The sequence below is a fragment of the Armigeres subalbatus genome, chromosome 2, assembly GCF_024139115.2.
Source record: "Armigeres subalbatus isolate Guangzhou_Male chromosome 2, GZ_Asu_2, whole genome shotgun sequence".
In the NCBI taxonomy this organism is placed as follows: Eukaryota; Metazoa; Arthropoda; class Insecta; order Diptera; family Culicidae; genus Armigeres; species Armigeres subalbatus.
Window position 1 is genome coordinate 230,752,901 of NC_085140.1, and position 23,942 is coordinate 230,776,842.

The 23,942-nt window shown below is 36.2% G+C and overlaps 2 protein-coding genes across 7 annotated transcripts in view; both read left to right on the top strand.

Annotated features, from left to right (window-relative positions):
- Window positions 1-14,802, top strand: part of LOC134211868 (trichohyalin) — a 122,508-nt gene extending 107,706 nt beyond the window's left edge. For all 5 annotated transcript variants that reach the window (XM_062689220.1, XM_062689221.1, XM_062689222.1 and 2 more), the window contains 3 exons: window positions 6,235-6,305; window positions 6,368-6,502; window positions 6,566-14,802. In XM_062689220.1, the coding sequence (XP_062545204.1) occupies window positions 6,235-6,305; window positions 6,368-6,502; window positions 6,566-6,656 (297 nt within the window). In that variant the 3' untranslated portion in view covers window positions 6,657-14,802. The remainder of the gene's footprint in view (window positions 1-6,234; window positions 6,306-6,367; window positions 6,503-6,565) is intronic.
- Window positions 14,803-20,389: 5,587 nt separating this feature from the next.
- LOC134216003 (YY1-associated factor 2) lies at window positions 20,390-22,486 on the top strand. Of its 2 annotated transcripts, none has more exons than XM_062695048.1 (2): window positions 20,390-20,976; window positions 21,217-22,486. In XM_062695048.1, exons 1-2 carry the CDS (start codon window positions 20,838-20,840, stop codon window positions 21,525-21,527), a joined length of 450 nt encoding a protein of 149 aa, XP_062551032.1. In that variant the 5' UTR covers window positions 20,390-20,837; the 3' UTR covers window positions 21,528-22,486. The 2 variants fall into 2 exon arrangements, 1 of the variants encoding a protein (XP_062551032.1); XR_009980425.1 differs by having other exon boundaries at window positions 20,834-20,976; window positions 21,202-21,359.
- The last annotated feature ends 1,456 nt before the right edge of the window (window positions 22,487-23,942 follow it).

Consider the following 23,942-nt stretch of genomic DNA (forward strand, 5'->3'; position numbering starts at 1 on the left):
AACCACGCTCGCCCAGAAACTTTTGGAACTATGGAAAATAGCCACCGTCCAAGTTCGTTGTGTGTCCAATTTCTTTGCCAACTTTGAAGAGTACTCTGACGGACTAATGGGAAAAACTCGTTGCTCGAGTATTGTCTATCATAAACTTCACCTTCCTGTGCGCCCACCTTTGCCAGCGAGTCTGCCTTCTCATTGCCGTAGATTGAGCAGTGAGATGGGACCCAAACAAAGGTAATCTTGAATGATCTTTCGACCAAAACACGCATCTGCTCTCTTATGTTTGTAAGAAAGTAAGATGCGTGCTTAACAGGTTTCATCGACCGGAGTGCCTCGATAGAACTAAGACTATCCGAGAAGATGAAATAATGGTCTACGGGCTGATTGGAAATTATCCCCAAAGCGAAGTTAATTGCTGCCAGCTCAGCAACATAAACCGAACACGGTTCCTGAAGTTTCCGGAAGGTGGTTGAATTTACATTGAAGACACCGAAGCTAGTGGATCCGTTAATGCGAAAACCATCAGTGAAATATCTGTTGTTGCAATTGACATGTTCATATTTTTCTGAAAAAAGGGAGGGAATAGATATTTGTCGAAGATGATCTGGTATTCCTTGAATAGCATGTTTCATGGACAGATCGTATACAATTGAGGAACTGTCGTTGGTGAAGTGAACTCGAGGGGGATTATAACACGGAAGACAAAGATCTGACGATATGTAGTTGAGATAAACTCTCAGGAATCTTGAACGACAAGTTAGTTCAAGCATATTATCGAAGTTATCTAGAACAAGTGTGTTACTTGTTCCACATTTGATGAGTATTCTAAGTGAGAGCTCCCAGTAACGGTGCTTTAAAGGAGTGACTCCAGCAAGCACCTCCAGGCTCATGTTATGCGTTGAATGCATGCAACCAAGGGCAATACGCAAACAACGATACTGAATTCGTTCCAATTTGATCAGGTGGCAATCAGCTGCTGAGAGGAAGCAGAAAGAGCCATACTCTAAAACAGAGAGAATAGTCGTTCTATAGAGTTTGATGAGGTCTTCCGGGTGAGCACCCCACCAGGTTCCGGAGATAGAACGTAGAAAATTGATGCTTTTCCGGCATTTTTGTATCAAATACTCAATGTGGAGTTTCCAGGTACATTTGGAATCAAACACGACCCCAAGGTATTTAGAAGATAAAGATTGGTTGATGTCATCATTCAACAGCTTGAGTTTCAGTTGAGCAGGATACCGCTTCTTAGTAAACACAACCAACTGAGTTTTTTGCGGTGAAAACTCGATCCCTAAATGTCTGGCCCAAACAGTCAGATTATCTAGGGTACTTTGCAATGGTCCTTGCAAGACAGCTGCACATGGACCTCTTAGAGAGACCACGGCATCATCTGCAAGTTGTCTGAGCGTGCATTGTCCTTCCAAACAATTGTCAATATCTTTAACATATAAATTATAAAGCAAGGGACTTAAACATGATCCTTGGGGAAGGCCCAAGTAGCTATTTCTGGAAGTTGTCAGAGTGCCGAGTGTGAAGTTCATTTGTTTTTCTGACAACAAATTATACAAGAAATTGTTCAAAATAACGGGTAATCCACTACTGTGCAGATTGCCTGACAGTACTTCTATGGAAACTGAATCAAAAGCGCCCTTAATATCCAAGAATACTGAAGCCAATTGCTCCTTGTGCGCAAAGGCCAGTTGTATATCTGAAGAAAGCAACGCTAGACAATCGTTTGTTCCTTTCCCTTTTCGAAATCCATACTGAGTATTTGAAAGCAATGCATTTTCTTCGACCCAATGGTCGACTCTTGAAAGGATCATTTTCTCCAATAATTTTCTCATGCATGATAGCATAGCAATCGGTCGGTATGAATTGTGATTAGACGCTGGTTTCCCAGGCTTTTGAATAGCTATTACTTTGACCTGTCGCCATTCAGGTGGCACAATGTTGTACTCCATGAAACAGTTGTACAGGTCAAGTAATCGTCTTTTTGCGATATCTGGGAGGTTTTAAGAAGATTGAATTTGATGTTATCGCATCCCGGAGCAGAGTTATTCGATGAGAGAAGAGACATAGAAAGTTCCAGCATTGTGAATGTTCCACCCAAAGGGCCGGGATCAGGGGCTGATGCTCGAAAGAGCGTTACTGCTGTTACGGAATCTGGGCAGACCTTTTTGCGAAGTCGAATTTCCATCGATTGGAGTATTCTTCACTCTCATTGTTGGAAATGCGGTTCCGCATGTTGCGAGCCGTTTTCCAAAGTGTTGTCATTGAGGTTTCTCGTGATAGTCCCTCGACAAAACGTCGCCAGTAGCTACGTTTTTTGCCTTGAGAAGATTTTTGAGTTTTCTTTCGAGCCTCAAATACTCTTCAAAAGCTCTGACCTTCCGTGTTTACGGAAGGCCTTGAAGGCATCAGATTTCTCAGAATACAACTTAGTACATTCATCATCCCATCCAGGAGTGGCTGGTCTTCTGATGACAGATGTACTTGGAACGCGTCGTTTCTGAGCTTCTAGTGCACTTTTTTGAATCAACTCAATAAGGAATCGATATTCATCCAAAGGTGGAAGAGTATCAGTTGAGTCAATACCAATTTTTACCGACGATGCAAATTTTTGCCAGTCAATGTTCTTCGTGAGATCGAAAGGAACATTAACTGGCTCAGATTGTTGATAGCCACTCTTAATTGTGGTGGCTATCGGCATATGGTATGGTCACTACCATGGGGATCTTGAATTACCTTCCACGTGCAATCTAATGATAGTGAATTTGAACATAAAGACAGATCAATACGGCTTTGTTGACCATTTGGTCCTATTCGAGTTACTTCACCAATGTTCAAAATATTCAAATTGAAATCGTCACACAAATCATAGAAAATAGGCGCTCTATAATCGTCATACGTTTCGCCCCATCCAATACCATGTGCGTTCATATCACCCAATATCATTACTGGAGATGATAGGAGGGAGACTGCGCTCCAAAAATGTCGACGATTAATAGAGGCATTTGGAGGAATGTACACTGAAGCAATGCAAAGATCTTTATTCTTCACATTTACTTGGCATGCGACGATTTCTAAGCCGGGAACTGTCGGAATGGGAATTCTGTAGAAGGAGTAGCATTTTTTGATCCCCAAAAGAACGCCACCATAATGATCATTCCGATCTTGGCGAATAATATTAAAATCGTGGAAGTTGATTTCATCTTCAGAAGAAAGCCATGTTTCACAGAGTGCAAATATATCGCAATCGGAATTGCGAATCAAAAACTTGAACACGTCTAATTTGTTTTTCAGACTATGACAGTTCCACTGCAGCACAGTGATTGTATCTTGGGTATTAGCCGTATTATCCATCGAAAGATACAATTCCTGCAAGAAGGGGCCATGAAACAGTCAATTGCTTCAGATAACTTTCCACTGTTGGTATAAAAAGGTCAATGATAGGCCTCAATGAATTCGGAATATTGAATAAATTCAAAAAACGGTCCACAAGGTCCTTAAAAGAGATCAATCCTCGCTTGGACGGAATACTTTTTACTAGAAGTGCGAATTACTTTTTTCTTTCGTTGATTCTCCTAGCCGGATGTTTCTTCGAAACATCGGATTTTGGCAATGGCGGGAATGCCTTACTGCAACTAGGATCAAAAGAAGCAGTAGGGACAGGTTGCTTCGGGATTTTAAATAAACCCCCATTACCTTCAGATTTTGCCAAGCTTTTATGGATGATTTTTGTTCTCTTGCGACGGTTGCTTCCTCTTTTCGGGCACGTGTACCTCCGCAGGATCATCCATATCGGCTGCGTCAGAGTCCAATTCATCGATGGATATGGAATCATAATAATCACTTACACGAACGGTGGCTGAAATAGCAGTCGATGCAGTGGCTGTGGCGGATGTGTCTTGCGACTTAACCATTTCCGCATACGACTGCTTGGAGCGCTGTACCAACGAGCGCTTCACTTTTTGGGTGCGCTTTTTGTACACCGGGCATTCCTGCAAACCATGGGGAGGATTCAAACCACAATAAGCACACTTTGTTGCCTGTTGCTGGCAGAACTCCACCCGATGCCTTTCAGAACATTTACCACAACGTGGTTTGTTGTCACAAAACTCGGCAGTGTGACCAAGTTGTTTGCAATTGGTACAATTAAATACCCTTGGCACAAAAAGACGCACCAGAAACAACATATTTTCAATATCAACATATTTTGGGAGCATCGAACCGGCGAACGTCACCCGAAGCGAACCTGACTTGGAATATACCTTCTTTCCATCTACCGTGGCTGCTGAATGCAATTCCTTGCAGTCCAGAATATCCACGATAGACTCCATTGCATTCTTTAGGCGGCCTTTTCCCGCAAGCACATCCTTGCAAGTCAGGCTCGCTGCGTTTATCACACCTTCAATTTCGACCTCCCGCGAGGGGACATAAACCATATATTCAACATTGTACGCCCTGTCGCCAGCAATTTCATTCGCCACCTGGTATGTAGGTGCGGTGATGCGAAGTTTGTTCCTGTTGATCTGGCTAAAATCAAGCTTCGGAAAACGACGCGTCAAATCTCGTTTAATGCCGAGAAAATCTAGGCTTTTTACTTTCTGCCGAAAGTAAACAACCCAAGGCCCAGGCGAAGCCGCATGGTACAATCGAGTGCGCCCTCCATCTTTAGCAGGCACATTGCCTTCTCCAGTCTCCGCCTCCATTCTCACCCCGCAAGGTGGAAGGATAATTTTGCTTATACTAACTTAAAACTAATAGCAAATTAGAAGAAAAAAACTTTAAAAAACTAATTTGATTAATTCTAAGCAGTCCCACTCTGTATAAAACAGAAGGGAGAACAATAAAAAGTTTTGCCACTTATCTGCCCCTGCTGCTGTAGGTAGCAGCAGTAACAATAGCCTGCTTCACTGGCGTCGCCAGAAGCAGCTACTTCACTCACCGACAGCGATCGCCTTGGATCCGTAGGTAGGAGCACCACACAATAGCCTTTTCACTACCGAACACAATCCGCGATGAGACACAGCACACACGTCTGGCTCGTTCGAACTCTCGGCACGGAATGACCCTGACGACTCTTCAAAACACGGAACACAATTTCAACATTACATAATGACGAACGACCCAGCAATATACCCTGAAAATTCTTGGAACAATGGATCACAAATTTACCACAAATTTAACAAGACAACTATATCATTTAAAAAATTTCAAATTTATTTCGAATCCTTGATTTGTATAAATATTGCCTAGGCACCCCTCCGGGCCGTATTCAAAATCAAATGTGAAATGAAATGTAGATATAAATTTTTCTTTAAAAAAGGTGAGCCAGCATAGGGCTGAAAACCTCTCAAATAAAGCCAAACAAACTTTGAGAAATAGATTATCACCGGAAACATGCTGGCATTTATGCGGAATTTCTTAGATGGATGAACGTGTCAGATACTGGTGGGAAACGCGTATGAAGTAGTAGGAGGGATCAGTAATTTCTGTTACGCTATTCCTTATGGCGATTAGCCACATCTTCCTGGTACTTCCAAAAGCGTATTCATTTTACAACATGCTGATGATATCCTCATGATCGTCACACAGGAGGGCACCACAGGAGGGCAAGAAGAACACTACAAGCGACAGTGACAGCATTACAACAATCGCCAACTGGGATGTAGGTTTTGACATCACTGAAGGAAATTTTGTCAGCCATCACAGAACTTGTTATTCTGTTACAGTAATTATTTATAGCACATGTTGCTATAAAACATGACCCATTAGAAGTTAAAATATCAAAAATTTGTAACAAAATATCTTCTAGTTTTAACGAAACCTGTCTTTATGAAAAAGTTGGCGAGCACATGTTGTGTGAATGCCCTCTTACACGAGGCTACGAGGCCAGATTGTAAGCATCAGGGATGCTCTATTGAAAGATCGAAAGATCCCGTATATCTGCTTTTCGAAAGATGCCGGAATCTACAAAGAGATTTCGTGAACTAACAAGTTCACGGTGTATTTTTTCGTGAACAACAGCCACGGATTCGGGAACACAGTCACGTTTTCTGGAACGTTCTGGAAAACGTGACTGGTGTTCCCGAATCCATGAATTAAATCACGGTGTATTTTTGCTGGTTCACGAATTCGGGAACGCTTTTTTTTGCGTGCGGCAATAATGAGTAGAGTAATAATTGAACAGAAGCATTATTTAAAATACCATTAAAACTTCTATTTTCTCTGCAGGCTGGCGGTACAGCAGCAGCGGCAGGTGAATTGAACAAACAGTTAACAGAAACACAACAACAGTTGGACAAGTAAGCATACCAGCAGTTCAATGTATCCTATTGGTTCCCTTACCATATTATGTTGTCCACAGGATCACCAAAGAATTGAACGATTCCAAAGAAGCAGCCCAGCGATCAGCGGCCGAAACAGAACGTTTACTGCAACTGGTACAGATGACGCAGGAAGAGCAAAACCAAAAAGAGAAGACCATAATGGATCTGCAGCAGTTAGTATTATGCAGAAGACAGCTATTACTATTTGTGTACTTCTATTTTTTTTTCATTTCCAGAGCTCTAAAAAACGCTCAAGCAAAATTGAAGACAGCACAATCACAGCCGCAAGATGCTGGACCAGCCGGTTTCCTGAAGAGCTTCTTCTAAGCAATACATCGCCGGTATTCCAACGATTTGTTCACACTGCAGAGCACCAGATACGGCGTTGTGTAGTCATCCAACTAGTTACTTGTTTAAAATTCCTTGAGTATAGTCCCCATTTTTTATGATTATCTTGAATTCTTGGCATATTTACCTATGAACACGTGTTGTTCCGGTGGATTCGCATCCGAGTACTCGGTTTTTTTCTCACCGTAAGAATCGTTAATAAGACAGATCAACATCTTGTTCATAAGCAATATATCATGTGTAAAAATTGTAAGAACGTATCGATCTAGCGGAAGAATTGTTGAAAGATACAAACTAATACAAACCATGCTGCCATATTAATAAAACTAAGTAAAAGAGTAAGATAAACTACGGAAAAGTGATATTTACCTAGTCAGTATCGCTACACTCGAACTACTTTATCCAGCGCATGAGAATTCGAGATAGTCATTGAATTATATACTGTTAAATAGATATTTATTGTAAAAAGTATACATGAAGGTAACGTGCATATTTTCTCTATTTTTGCATGATACCAGAATAAAATGGCCCGTTAGAAATGAACAGTTTGTCCACGATCTCGAAAATTATCCACATAGATACGACGGTACGTGAACCAATTATTCTTCATTGCAAACATTCGATCAAATTTATATAGTTACGTTGAAAACCTTGAAAGAATCTCATTTCATATACGCATTGGGCTGTGTGTTACATTGATTTGAATAGGGCGCACCATTTTCTACAGCAGATTACGTTTCTTCAATTAAAGGCTAGGTTCAATTGACTAACACTCGCCATTTTTTTTTGGAGCTGCACTGCTGGTGGAAAAGATAGAAAAAGTTCTCATCGGAAAATTAGTCGAATTTTCTAGAGAGAGCGTTAGAATAAAGAGTATAGACAATAATCTAGAAAACACCGTGAAATAAGGAATACTCGTAATTTGGTGGCATGTAGGAAGCATCCCACCGGTTGTTGTTTTCTGAACGATAAGCGTATGAAACACGTTACTGGCAGTAATAGGTGCTTTCTAATAATACCAAATAGTAAACAAACAGTATTGTATTTTACTCGATATAATCGCGATCATACACACTGAACTCGATGTTATTAATTGAATTGTTTGAATATCTTGCTAAAGTCTGTAAATCTTCGTCTTGAACACATGATTTTTATCTAGATACGTCTATTTTTACTGAATCTGGATCACTTCTACATTTGCAGTTCCTAAATATTTACACCATATAAATCATTAAAACATCAATCCCTTTCAAAAACAGCCACATTAAATGTGGTAAAGTGGTAAAATCATCCAAATAAATTACAAAGATTAAAATTTAGCATCGGTGTTCAATGCCTGCTATCCTTTCATTCTATTTCGTTTTTGTATAGAAGCTTCAAGTATCTTCAAGTCTTAGGAGTCGTCCGCAAAGTACGTAATGCTGATGGAAAAAAGGGGGAGTCGAGAAGTGTGATTGTTTATAAGACATTCAAGAGATTTGTAACAATTAAATCATTTTTGTTTTGTAGAGTAAATTATGCTTTTCAAGAGCGTTATAAAACTTAAAATGTTACTGGGCTACAAATGCTCACAAGAATTTTGGTCTGCACTCCAAAGTCAGAATTAAAAAACATAAAACATGTAAAAAATACTAAACCCCCAGAAGTTTTTCTTACTGCAATCTTCCTTGAACATCGGTTGTTGTTTGTTGTTTTACTAACGAATGAAGACTTTTTCTATTGGAGATTTCTATTCGCGTCATTGGCTCAATGACCAATAAACAAATATTTTATTAAGTCAGAAGTAATTCAAACTATATGGGCGCGTTCATTTCGAATTTGAATCTGAAACACGCATTTCCCCAGTTGGCCGTACCTACTAAATCCATTTTGAAAACAGTTGAGATTGAAAATCTCAAAAGTATCATACCCTTGATTACTCCGCATAATTTTATTTTTTATAGTTTTGAAACACGTATGAATCAAAAGATTCAAATGTTTTTCAATAGTTTTATTTTGAAGGAATCAATTCCGGCACCTTTCTTAAAAACAAACTATTTTGTTTATTTGCAAAACGAAACCAAACTGATGGAGAATCAATTATCTTTTTCTATTTTGTTCCAAATCCATATTTGAAACAGAATTTCAAACTTTCATTATTTGTATTCCATAGCCTACTTGTCATTAAAAATCACTAAAATATTTTAAAAATGTATTTAAAAATGTTCAACCTGATACATTCAATATGAATAATTTTCGGAAAGAAATTGATCAATCCTTATGAATATTTCGAACACTGTGTAGTAATACGTTGTGCATTTGATACACTAAGCATAGGGCTATTATACAATATATGGTCGAAGCGGCCATCTTGAACAGCAATAACAGTATACTGCGCGTCTGGAATATCATCAGATGTATGAGACATGATTTACTTGGAAATTCTGAATTGAGTAGAAAAAGAAGAACTTTCTCTGAAAATGAATGTTGAGTAGGATTCGGTAAACTCTAGCAAAAGTCAAATTTAAATTGAAAAAAATAATAATTTTTGCTTATTTATGGTCATAACCAGCTACATATCAACAACTAATTTACTCGAGAACTGCTCATAATGAAGTGACTCAGATTCTAAGAATAGAGTTCGAATAGCCATATTTTTAATTTATATTTGAACTAATGATGCACGCGCTCTGCTTGAAAATTGCACTCAACTAAATCCAATCCACTACACCAAAAGTTCGTAATAAGGAAAAACTCTCTTTACATTTCTATATGTGGACAATATACAATAAAGCAACTTTCTCAACCTCGAGTACATTTCGTCTATCATTTCAAGGTTACCAACCAGCAAAAGTGACACAAACTAAATATGGAAAGAAATACAAATCAAAGCTCCTACGTGTATTGCTTGTCTAACGTGCATAATGTGGTGACGGTAGATGGACCATTCATCTTGATATCTTGATTATCGGAAATAAAATCAGATATAACATCGATATTATTATCATAATGTTTTCATGCGCAGCTTGCATGGACAGACGGTAATAAAGCAAATACCCATATACAAAACACAAATTATCAAAACTTATGATGATAGTGCGAAGAAAGTTTACTAATATATCGTTGAATAGACCATTTTTGTTGATATTCTTGTTATTACTGAATTAAAAAATAGTTTAATTTGCCCAAATGTACAGATTTTTTTTCGAATGGCAGGTATCGGTTTAAACAGATTTACAATGTTAGTCATATTTATTCACCAACTGTTATCAGCAATAAAGAAAGCACAAAGTATTGCAAATGGAACTTTCTTTCATTCTCAATCACCTACGGTTTATCATCTACGAAAACTATTTTCAGTACCTAATTACGGAAAAAAAATATATATAAAAGAAGTATATATACATAACTGAGAAATTATTGGATAAGACTTACTACCTGTGTCCAGCTTCTTAACATTAGTCTGTATTGTGTGAAAATACAGGTGAAGCAAATTACCTTCGCGACGAAGGAACAGATGATAATCTAGATCGACCAAACGTAACTTAACGACGATGTTTCTAGTACAGACGATATATAGAAATGAAGTGAACTTGGCATGCGGTAGCTTTTCCGCCTTAAGTGCACATAAGCATCAGAATTAGGAATCAAACCACGAGTTCTTCACCAGTTCGATAAGTTGGGATGTGTTTTATTTCTCAACAATACGCTGTTCAATTCGGCGTACACAATACTGCCCATCGATTATATTCAGTTCAATCTACCGTTATATCAAGAGGGAGTTTTAAAATTCGTTATGTTGAACGACGTCAAACCTGGTTCAATAGCAGTCTGTGCGGTCAAATCACTTGATCAGAATTGGATCATTAAAGTACACCATTTTCAGTTTGTAGGTCACAAACAATTCCAACTTTTGATAAAAAAAAACTCCTTAATGATGTTATTCAAATTCAGATTCTGACATACATGATGTGATTTATTATTCTATACTTGTATTTATTCAGTAACAATCCCAAGCGTTTTATTACATTTAGTCGTTGATTATGAATTTAGTGATAAAATGCAGTTGGTTAAAGCGATTCAAATTACAAACTTGTTCCATTATCGTGCCTATTCAACTTCAGAAAACAAAAAAGTTTGGTGTTTGTAATTATGCTGAAACATATTTGTAAATTTGCTACGCTATTTCTTGGCGTTGATGATCAGTCAGCTTTCATACACTCTGTAAAATGAACTTTCAAAAATATTAAGTTTCGTCTAAGGATGTAATAAATTATCCTACCCAACATACAAGCCTATACATCTCCAAGTATTTGGATCAAGACTGGCAGATTATTATTTTGACAAGATTTCTTAATTTGCAATTCAAATGACTAGACATGTATTCTTATGACTTACTGTTCGTTTTTTAAAGGTGAGTGCGAATTCATAATAATGTTGACAGTATACCATTACCTATTGAAACATTCGATTATTTTTTTTTCAAATTGGGCTAAGTCGCCTAGATAACATGCTCTAGAAAACCAATTCGAATCTGCGGTTAAGCTATCAAGCTATTGAATAACATGTTATGAGCATGCTTATAATGGCATACCAGGTCAACTTTGTCCAAATATAGTTTATACTCTTTCAATAAAATTCAGAGAGCTGAAAGATAAGGGAACGGTTCGCCACTTCATCTCATAGCTCCCATTTCCATCTCATCAAAAACAAAGCAATGAAAAGGAATTTGATTTGTTTGATTTTTTTATTTTTGTGTTTTTTATAGCCGTTTTTTTATAGCATGTTAACAAAAAGCAACATATATTATTCTCTGTTTTGTGATGAGATGGATATATGTTCAGTGAGATGGAAAAAGAAACAGTTCCCCTACTTACTTGACAAAATGCGTTACCACCATTCTTGTGCAATGTATTGCATTTCTTCTGTAAATATAGGAATGACAATGAAATGAAAAACATATGGAGTTTAATTCCATTTCTAGCTATTCCTAAAACCTGGTATTTTAGCAAAAACATTCAGCGAGTGAGGCTGAACCACTAGCCTTTAGAGCGTTTGCCTCGTTATAGAATCAAAATTGAATTCGAGGCATCCAAGACTACAAAACGAGATTAAAGTATTTAAATCTTTTACAAGCAGTATTGGCAATTGTCATGACTCATATAAAGGTGAAAAACAGGACCTTTTCCATATTAAAAGACCAAATCAAAATGTAACCGAATCATTGTTTTCACATTAAGCAAGCTCTGCGGATGAGTTTTTTTGCTTTATGAATTCCCAATTTTTTAATTTTTTGAGTAAAATAGTGCGAAAAATAATGGCAAGCCAGTTCATTCTGGTAAAACTAAAAAAAAAGCTATGGGAGTTTTATTATCACCATTATTGAAGAAGATACGGCTTGATATAAAAATCTGTGCTCTATGTTCAAAATAATTTACATTGTCGAAAAATTTGGTCAAAAGACAATTTTTGTTTCATTGTTAAAACATGATTGACTCTTATGTTTATAGTGACGTAGAATGTTAACCGTACAATCTTATAATGACGTTCATAGATTTGAATCAATAAACCGTTGCCAGAAAAGTGGTACATAAACCAATTTCTTCAATTTTAAGGTTTTACATAAACTACTTCCATTTGCAATTATTTCATTAACGAATAATGAAAAAGTGATTTTTGATGAGAAAATCTGGAGATAAGCTATGCCGTAATCTGGCAAAGTGACGTATATGCCAATTTCCAAAAACGGTGTAAACGAGTGGTACTCATAGTACTCTTTAACAGAAAAATGGAAAACATCCCAAGTAACATTTTGAGTTTTATAACTCTTATTTACTTTACTCTTTATTTACTCTTCAAGATTGTTATAAAACCAGCATAAAACCAAAATGTTACTAGGGATATATGTTGTGAAATAACGCATACGTCACTTTTCTAGATTACAGCAGAGCTGCTGGTATATATCACAATGGGCATTTCGTTGGCAGTAAAAATGATACATGTACAATTGTCGCCATTAAATTCAGCTGATTCAGAAGAAAACTCGGTAATTTAGGTTGTTTCTGCCTGCATACCTGAATGTTGGTGCAGCATTGATTTTTTTTAAGTTTAATTGATTTACCGATAATGAATCAATAGGACACCTGATGTCTGTATATTGGCACTGCTTCTAAAGAGCAACTTAAAAAAAGTCCAACAACTGTCATGCACTTAATTGAAGCCGATTTCGCGGCTATTCGACAGGAAGCTGATGTATTCACTTAGAATCCGTTTCTGTGTTCAAATGTTTCAAATAATACCATCCAAAGGCTTGTCGTCAAAATATCTCGTAAACCATCTACTCAATATAATTTGAGTTCTTTTAATTCTTTTTAACTTTCCGAAGTTAGTTAAATTTACAATGGTGATTTAATAATTATTTTTAAAATATTTATTTGGCATCTAGTGTTTTGAAAGTGCCTTATTAATTATATTAAAGCAAAACGACGAAAAATATTTTCTCATTTTGAGATAAATTTTAATCAAACTTTGCCTCATCCATTATTTTGGTTCAAATTAGAAATTTTTCAAGCGGTTACCATTTTCATAACCATTCCAATGTTTTCAATACATTGTTTTCTTTTATTTTTCATTTAATATTTTGAAATTTGTTTACTCTGACAGAATTTTGGATTTTAATACATTGTTTAAAACAAACTAATTAATGGAGTAAAGCTAACTACATAGCATAGCATTTCATGTTTTGCTTGTTCAAATGCGTTTGTTAAAATATAAATATGATTTAAACACTGCCAAAGACCTTGACCGTAGCTCATTAATCTAATGTTATTATTCGAAAATTCTTGCACTAATATATTTGGCCTGCTTTCAAGTTGTAATAGTTTCCCGCCTATTTTTTGGTTATAATAAGCAAAACAGCGAGATCACTCTCACATGTATAAGCAATTTAACCTTGAATCATCACATTGCAAATTACAATCTAAAAACCAAAAAACACAGATTTTAACCAGTTTGTTACAAAAACCACTTCTGAACATTCAAACCGGCAAATTATTGAACTAGAATATCACAAATATGTGAAATGAACGACTAACAGATACACTTTGCTCAAACGGAACGATACAAATCATGAAATGAATGAACCATTTGAACTAGACAAAACATGTTCGAAAATGTTCCACATGAACACACATTCCAAATCCGTAATTCCAAGCAACTAAGAATCAATCAACAATTCTGACAACCTTTATTCTCTTTATCAGAATTTTATATTTCAATTCTTTGAATAAAACACGTGGACGATGGACCATTACTAAAGTAAATATAATAGTATCACATTAACAAAAGTTGTTGTCGTTGAAAACACAATCATTTCAGTTCATCGAAGCAACATTGAACCTTAAACATAAAACCAAATCGAACTTATTAATTCGTATGGATTTAGTGGAAGCAAACAAAGTATTACTAGTCTATGTTCAAAACAACACGAAATCACATGGATATATGGTGTTATTCGGGAGAACAAATTAATCATATTTAACTGACAGCAGATGGTTCAGCAGAAATGTAAAATAATTTCGAATAGAACGGATTTATTAGGAACATATTTATTTTCGTAGTGAAGCAAGTAAAATATAGACCATTTCATTTTTTCACATATCTCGAAAATCACGATTATAAGATACACAACAAACAAAACTAAAAAAACGCATTAAATCAGATTAAAGCAAACAAAACCTGCGAAACGCTAACTGTAATTATCGAATAAGTAGTTAACTATCTTTGAAAAATAATGCTAAAATGATCGTATCAGGCCGAACATGGAGTAGCATTCAATTGGATTGGACATTGTATCGCTGAACAAAAACAAATCAATCTGTATAGAATAGAACGAATTGTGGTAGAAAACACACAGAATCGGGAACTGATGGAGTCGTTATGGTAACAAAAATGTGATCAGAACATTTATTCCATGTAGATCTAAAAAAAAACAAAACGCCAGATACAGAGAGACACTAATCAGAACTCATACTCGATTGTAAATCAAAGAACACTAAACTAAAACCGATTGACGCTACTTGGTGTGTGCAAATAGTTAAGCGGTAATACAAATGTTAATATTATTAATTATATGAAATAAAACAAATGAACTTTCTTTATTGCAGATATCACACTTGCATACAATTCTGTTACAATAAATACCGAACATAGTCAGTTTTCACTTCGATTAAATGGAAAGTAAGTTACATCTTTATTTGTCTCAAACGGAATTTTAACGAGTTTATTCAAAACTTGTATTAATACGTATCACTTGTGTATAAATGATTTCTAGTTATCTTGAATATGGCACTCGCTGCACCAATTTTTAATTATGCTAGCGCACAATCAGGCAAAATTAATACCACACGTACTGTAGGGTCATGGGTTCGAGTCCCATCGAAGGGAAAGTGGTTACCTCCAATACATTTTCCAAATCAATATCTTCCACATAACGTACATTATGAAAAGAAACACAAAATATTTTTGTTTTATTTGCCTTTATTTTTCGTAGGCATATTTCCTCACAAGTGACAAGTCGACCAGTCGACCAGGAAAACCAGTCACATGTGGACCGTCCAATTTCATTTATTTTTACATGGATTTTCATTTTTTTCCTACTGATCGACTAGAAATTTTTGTAAGAATTGAATTCTTAATCAATCGTTTATTTGGAAGGCTTATTTGCCGTGAAGCGTTACGGAGCCGAAAGCATGTTTTTATACAATTTTTCATGCGGGCTAAGACGAGTTTAGTACTTTCCATTCAATTCCACTACGTTTTGTTATCTTCGCAGAAACATACGTCAACTGTGAGGCCGTCTTCAGTGTCTCGTACTTGACTCGACACTAAAAAGAGCTTAAAATATTTTTCTGAATTTTTCATGATTCATATACAATAATGTTAGTTTTAAAGAATCGAAAGACTCACGGTTTGGTCGAGGTTGTAACAATTAAATTCTTCGAATCATTTGGAAATGGAAATCGATTGGGACACGTAAGGAGTAGTAAGTTAATCCAAAGTTGGGTTCAAAGTGAGTACGCTTTCATCATTATTATTTTATCGTCATCCATATTATTCAATAATCTGCTCCGAATAGAGCAGCACGGAGTTGGTTAAATATATTCTGAGCTCCATCAAAATGTTGTTAACGAACGTTAACACTGTTTTTGCTTTATATTCTATTACTCAATATGTCTTCTAATATGCTTTTTTGATGTATGGTGACTGCTGACTGGTGATATAACGAGTTTCAAAGCTACAACATGACATATGGCCGGGGTTCTGCCAAATCGCACCATATGCCCTTGAAAAATTAACCATTTTTTCTCCAAGTTTTCATGTAACAGATTCAATTAATAACAAACCGCATTGGATATCCCCTCGAGCTATAACTGAGGATATCCTACAAGAAATGAATAGAAATGAATAAATTTCACGAACAGAATATCACAAGTCAGTCAAAAAGCCGCTTGGTGCGGTTAGGCTGAACCCTAGTGTATAATATAAAGTATAGTGTTTTTTTTTCTTAAGAAATACGCGAGCATATAAATTAGATGGATGTAGCTGACTCTTTCCAATTGTGGTATTTGATTTGATTTATCCGATTATTTTGTTTATGAGTTTTGTTCAACCGCTATTTTTATGTCCACAATGCCATATTCTTGAGCCACTGATAGCCTGCTACCAAGGCAAGTTAAACGTCTCTCAATTTAAATGTATAAATCTATTTAGACGTTCAAGTCGCACATTCAACCAAGTAGCTTTACTTATGTCAATTTCAACAAGCTACACAAATCGACTCCAGATTTTATAAAGAATACTGTTGAATTTTCACAATAAATTTATCTTAGGCTTTGATAGTAGGGCAGAGCTTCTCAAACTTTTTAGTTTTAGACCCACCCAGCAATAGTCCATATATCTTGCAACCCAGCTAAGTAAAATTGTCGTCTCATTCAACATATGCTTTTATCGATTTTGCTTGTGTATGACGTTTACACTCTATTGGTCGATGATATTTGCGTGTCGATGCTTTTGATAGCTTTTGATGAAAAAAAGTGCTACTAAATTATATAAACATTAATTGAATCAGAATGTCATTTGTTTCTGCTTCACCCAAAAATAGAAATTTAGCATTTTTGTATAAATTCTTGGCATAAAATCCAAAAAATGAAGGCTTCTTACACGAAAACTTATTGAGCATAATTGTGTGAATTTAGTGTAGCATTTGTGCCAAAATCTTTCAAATTTGTACACTCGTATTTTATATAAATTTTGCAAGGTTTTGATACAGATTTGTATTAATGTTGAGTGTTCGTTCACATAAAAATCATTTAGGGAAAAGTACAAAAGTAGAAAATGACAAACATAATACTTCTTTCTACAACTTCAGCCATTTTGTTTTATTTCCTGAAGGGTACAATTTTATAACATTATGTTTTCTTAAATGATAGGCGAATGAATGCAACAGTTTTTAAGCTTCATTTGAATAGTAGATGAACGAGGGCACATCCGATCGTTTCCTTTACCACGCGGAACTACGGTTGAATAACCCAAATTTGGCTTCCACGGAAAAAACGGAGTTTAAAAATCAAACTTTGTATTCAGTTTGGAGGAGTTTAAACTATTTTTTAGGTATTTTATTTTTTCTGTGTAGTGCCCGTGCGATCGTGTTTTCTATTGTATTCAGAACAATCGCGTGATAGCCGTAATTATTTGTTCTGCGTTGTGCGGACGAGTAAATCAATTAGCAAGTAAAAATTTAGTGCGCGTACGATCGTGTTTTCTTTAGTATGGAGAACGATCGCGCGATCATCGAAATATTTGTTCTGCGTTGTGCGGGTGAGTGAATTAATTAGCAAGTAGAGATTTGGTGCGCGTATTTTCGTTTAGTACTCAGAACGATCACGAGACCATCGAAATATTTTGTTCTGCGTTGTGCGAGTGAGTAAATTAATTAGCAAGCAGAAACTTAGTGCGCGTACGATCGTGTATTCTTTAGAACGCAGAACAATCGCGCGATCATCGAAATATTTGGTTCTGCGTTGTGTGGTCGGCAAGTCAATTAATTAGTGCACGTTTGATTGTGTTTTTGTTTGAACCTTGATAAAACTACACACTACACCCGGCATACCGTTTACCAAAACGAACCCTGCTACACTACCTACCCCATATATCCAACATCCCAGTGATTTCTCGTGGAAGTGCAGATGACTCGTCTGGAAAGCGAATATCACGACAACATTTCCTACCTATTTCCTAATTGACCTTCATTCGGACACGGCCGGCGCCGGTATTGCTGCTTAAATTTCGGTCACCAGTTCTTACAAATTGAAGATGATGTTAGGCCAAAACATCATCTGTTGGTTCTCTGTATGATTACAGCTGACCTAGCAATAACGGAGTAGCAACCGTGGGCGGTCAATCATGCTCATGCTCATGCTCAACGGGCTTGGTAGTCATATGGATACTGCATCTGCCTTATACGCACATGGCAAAACATACTTTTGCATATAAACGATAAAGACGGATCCATAAAAAACTAGAAAACGATCCATAAATAACATCTAAATGTTCCTTAAAATGCTACCATAAATCCATAATTAATGAGATTCCATAAAGAATAATTTTTTGATCCATAACTAAGCTAAAATTTAGCAATTAATTGGGAAATATGTTCCATTAACATGGTCAAGAAAAACAATACAATTCTTGCTATTTTCCCATGAAAATATGCCAAATGATCCATAAATCTTTGGAAAATGATCCATAAAAAAACTATATTTTGATCCATAAGACTAAAAATTTGCGCATTTTTTTATCGTGATGATGATCCATAATTTCAATAATATGATCCATAATTTTAGTCATATGATCCAGAATTCTGGCCATTTGATCCATAAATTTTGATAAATAGATTTTATAAAATGTGTGGATCAATTAATATAGTTTCATTGGCCTTCTTTCCAAGCATTATGGATCACATTATCAAAATTATGGATCAAATGACCAAAATTATGGATCATATGGCTGAAATTATGGATCATCATCAGGATATAAATTGCGCAAATTTGAAATATGGATATGGATATGGATCAATTTATAGTTTTTATGGATCATAAAAATATTCTTTATGGATTCTTTCGAACTATTTTATGGATTTATGGTTGCGTTTTATGGAACATTCAGATGTTATTTATGGATCGTTTTTCATTTTTTTATGGATCGTTTTTCCACATTGAACGGTGCAAAGTAAGGGCTGCCTACGCACATGTCATTTTAATTTTATATGAAAATTACTATGAGAATTTCCACTTATGTAAAGGATCGTTTCGTGAAGCAGCCCATAATCTATTTAAATATAATATATGCACCGACATTACAGAAATGATCCTAAGCTAAAAGCCTGTTGTTGTTGCGAAGTCAGTTGTTGTTGAAATGCTTATTGATATTGATGTTCTTATTTTACGTGATAAATTAAATTACCCACGATTCAGTATTTCCTTAATTTCCCTTACCCATTCAGCAACAAAGATGATCTTTTCATCTGAGCTGAATGAGCAATGATGCGGAACGGTTTTATGCAAAAGCTACTGCACAGATAACAGATATTTAAGCAAGAACAAATTTGATTGAAAAACTTGTGTAAACTTTTAAACTGATATACGATTACTCAAAAGATATTTATTTATTATTTATATATATATTTTATATTATTATTTATATATATATTTTAGTTCAAAAGATATTTATTGTCGATAAAGATTGAGAGAGATAAAGATTGTCGAACATGTTTCGGACAGCAGAACCGGGAACCGGGAGCCGGGAAAAGGGAACCGAAGCGATAATCTGCATCTTGTAACTAAAATATCCTTTATTGACTCTCTACTGTCATCTACTCAACTGATTGCGGAAATGATCGTCGCGCCATCTCCAAACGATTGCCAATTGTATTCCTAATGTCGAATACTTTGAATTAACGGTTGCGAATATTTACACACGTATCGAATACCATAGCCACAATATCTGTTATCTGTGGTAAAACTGATTTCTGACTGCTACCTATGTGTTGATTCTGCATTCCGTTATACGATGTTCCATTTTTCTTTCTTCCAAACCACCTGCTAAATGACGTTTGAACTCTTTCTTATTAGAACGACGTTAAAACCAAAAGGGGTTCAAATTTCTTGAAGGTGGTCGATCGGCCACCGATGGCGCTTGCATTGGTTTTGCTTGTGTTTGGCGTTTGCTCACTACCGCGACCTGGTTTCCAGTACATTTAGCATTGGGCGATACTGTTTTAGTGACGATGATTTTGATTGTACTAAGTGAGACGTATGTTTCTCTGTGATGGATATATGCAGTTTCTCAAACAAATGATTCATTTGTTTTATCGTACTGCAGCAGTAATTTCTATTGTAAATTTATTGTAATTTTGATACCAATTTATACCGTTCCCATTGCGCTGTCATATACAAGAATAACAAACCGATATGCCGCACATACATTTGGGTGTATATTTATTAAAATGATTTTTGAAAGCATTACGTTCTCCGTGCATTCAGTTGCCTGAAGTTGTCTGCTATGACGACGACAAAAGAGAATGAAAAATAATTTGCCTATGAAGCGTTGACGCTCTTTGTCAGGTAAGAACACTTTTCAATTGACATGGTGTTTGTATTTGTTTTCAACGAAAGGTAGATTTCTTGGTTTTAATTCGAGTCCATTTTATAATATCTAGAGCTGAAGTAGTTCTGTTTTGCAATTGTGTTCAATATTCTGAACTAATATTCCGTTAATTATAGTTAATTAGTACTATATCACGATTGAACAAAAACTTTGCTTTTATTTATTTGCGTTTCATAGGTACATGCAGGATTCGCCATCTGACTACGTAACTACTATTAATGCATTTTGACCACACCTTAGCACCATGATTGCATCCATCAGTTAGACCGGGTACTTGCAAATGCAAGAAGAAACGAAAAAGTACTAAGTGACATTTGTTGCAGCCATCATTGAAAGTGAATGTAATTTAGAATAAACCAACAAAAAACACGGATTTACTGTTAAAATGATCGATCGTGTGCATCTAAACTAATCAAAAACTGGTTATTGGATTTATTTGAACATTGTTTGCGAGCAATGGATAAAAATAAATCTCCGATACGCCGCGCAAAACGTCAATCTAAAGTTGTGGAAGAAAATTTCTGGGACTGCAGTGTCTGCACATATAGAAACACAGCCGAAGCATTCAAGTGCTTAATGTGCGACGTACGAAAAGGTAAATGAAATTCATCTCGTCAAATCAAAGATTGGCATGAGTATCAATTTTTGAATCGATTTATTTCAATCATCTTTCGAGTTGCAAAACATGGCAACAAGAACTAATTGTGATATTTCGAAGATTATTCATGTTTGGTACTCTTATCAATTTTGCTTTGGAGACGTGTATATTTATGTATATTTTTTGGCGAAAAAGAATAGAATGCATTTTAATTAATTTCAGTATACTCGGTTCCAGGCACGTCAACCCGTAAGCCTCGCCTCAACTCAGCGCTGGTGGCACAACAGGCGGCTACACAGGCATTCCCGGGTGCATCCGGTGCTCCAGCGCAAAACTCAAAATCACCGGGAAGTAAATCATCACGCAACAAAAATAAGCGATCAAAATATCCAGCAAGGTTGAAAAATATTGATCGATCAAGCGGGCAAACTCGAGAGGTGACAGTCAACTCAGTGACGGTAGTTATAACTGAATACAAGCCTAAATCTACTGTTAGCCGGCACGATTCAAGTGAAAGCTTTAGTGAGAGTAATGACTCAAGGAGTTAGATTAATTTTAGATGTGGATTGACATTTCCACAATCGATTAACTTATTACAGAGAATGTCAAAGTTTTAACTATATAAGTAAGAAATATAGACACAACATGTGAACTTTTCTCTAAAAATACTAAAAACATTGGCATCTTTCAGCTCAAAGTTATTATTTTCTTGTTTAATTTATTCCTCAAAATAATGTGACGATTGTGCTCCATTGTAAATGTTTCTTTGTCAGCCCAACATATAGCACTCTTCCAATACTGGTTGTAACAAGCTTTGCAATCTAATCTGAATAACTTTGACGTATAACAACTTCCAATCGTTGATATTAAACAAACTACATGGAATCACAAACTGTACGTAGGATAAGAAAACTGTACTGATTTTTATGTGTTAATTTCCTTAGCATGAGAAATGATTTTTTGAACCACGAATTATGATTCATTATTCTAACCGCATTTATGTTTCTTTTAAAATGTTGATCCCGATTGAATTTATCATTTTATCAATTATTGTACTACAATGACTTATATGCTTAAGATGATGATAAATCAATTGCATAACCGAGTTAATACTGCCAAGAACTTCAGAGTTGCATCTCGAATGAATAAAGCGAATCACCAGTCCAATAACGAATAATAAAACCAGGCATAGATTAAACATTGTACATCTCCCAAACAATAGACTTCCAATTCACGTTTGCATGATTATTTGTGGAACATCTTTGGAAAACAGAAACTGTCGAAAGCAGTACTATGCATTTAGAACATACAATCTGAAGAATATGCGAGCGGTAATCCATCGAATTAGAAATATAAAGATCTTATTTTAGGCGCAAGATTTTCTCTACAAAGTCTGATTTATCCGTCGTAAGATAGGTACATGGGTGTGCATTCAATGGGTTGATAATGAAAACTTAGCTGCAAAGTCTAGCCATGGAATCAAAATAAACGTGAATTATTAAATGCACTCTTTGAAGTTTTTCTGCTCTTCTTTTCCTTGCAAGTTTCTATATCAAATGTTTTGAGGTATCATAATTTAGGTAACAGGGATATGTACAGGGGTTAGGCAAAATGATTGAGATAGGCAAAATTTGGCCCAAATTCAAATCCTTATAACTTTTTGAAAAATTGATGAAATTGGACAAAACCGGAAGCATTCGACGGCAAATTTAGTCAAGATTTAGGAACATGCACGGTCACGGATACTGGCCACCGGACACCGGAGATGTTCCGGATTTTCGGAGGCCATGTCAAAAACAAATTTTTATCTGCCGCTCGTATTTTTGTGTGGTTTGAAGTTACATCGATAAACACTATTTTCCTAGAAACTAGATCTTATTTAAAATTGAATGCGGGCGGTTGCGCTAAGATCCGTTGGAAAATATCCGAGATATGGCCATTTCAGTAAACCTGGTTCCGGATACTATGGTCAATTATGTATATCCTTCCAATCACGTATATATTATCCGGTACCATATCAATATTGGTATCAAACTTCAAGATTTTTCATGGAGATGCTTCAGGAAGCATATGAAGGATGATCAGTTGCCATGACCGCTCTGTAGTAGGTTCCAGGTTCCCCGGGGGAAGTGGCCAATTTCAAAAACGTTCAGAACCCTATCAATATGGGTATCAAACTTCAAGATTTTTCATGAAGATGCTTCAGGAAGCATATTCAGGATGATCAGTTGCCCTTACCGCTCTGTAGTAGGTTCCAGGTTCCCCGGGGGAAGTGGCCAATTCGAAAAACGTTCAGAACCCTATCAATATGGGTATCAAACTTCAAGATTTTTAATGAAGATGCTTCAGGAAGCATATTCAGGATGATCAGTTGCCATGACCGCTCTGTAGTAGGTTCCAGGTTCCCCGGGGGAAGTGGCCGATTTGAAAAACGTTCAGAACCCTATCAATATGGGTATCAAACTTCAAGGATTTTCATGAAGATGCTTTAGGAAGCGTGTTCAGGATGATCAGTTGCCATGACCGTTCTGTAGTAGGTTCCAGGTTCCCCGCAGGAAGTGGCCGATTTGAAAAGCGTTCAGAACCCTATCAATATGGGTATCAAAAATCAAGATTTTTCTATGGAGATGCTTCAGGATGATCAGTTGCCCTGACCTTTCTGTGGTAGGTTCCAGGTGCCCCGGGGGTGTGGGCCAATTTGAAAAACGTTCAGAACCCTATCAATATGGGTATCAAACTTCAAGATTTTTCGAGGTGATACTTCTAAATGCATTTTAGAACCAGTAGCTGTCATGACCACCTTGTAGTAGGTTCCAGGTGTCTTGGGGAAGAGACCAATTTGCAAAATGTTCGAAACCATATCAAATACTCAATACTCTTTATCAAAGTTCAAGGTTTGTTATGGAGATACTTTTGGACTCTCCTGTCGAATAGAGTTCGCCGCAGCACGAAGTTGACCATCT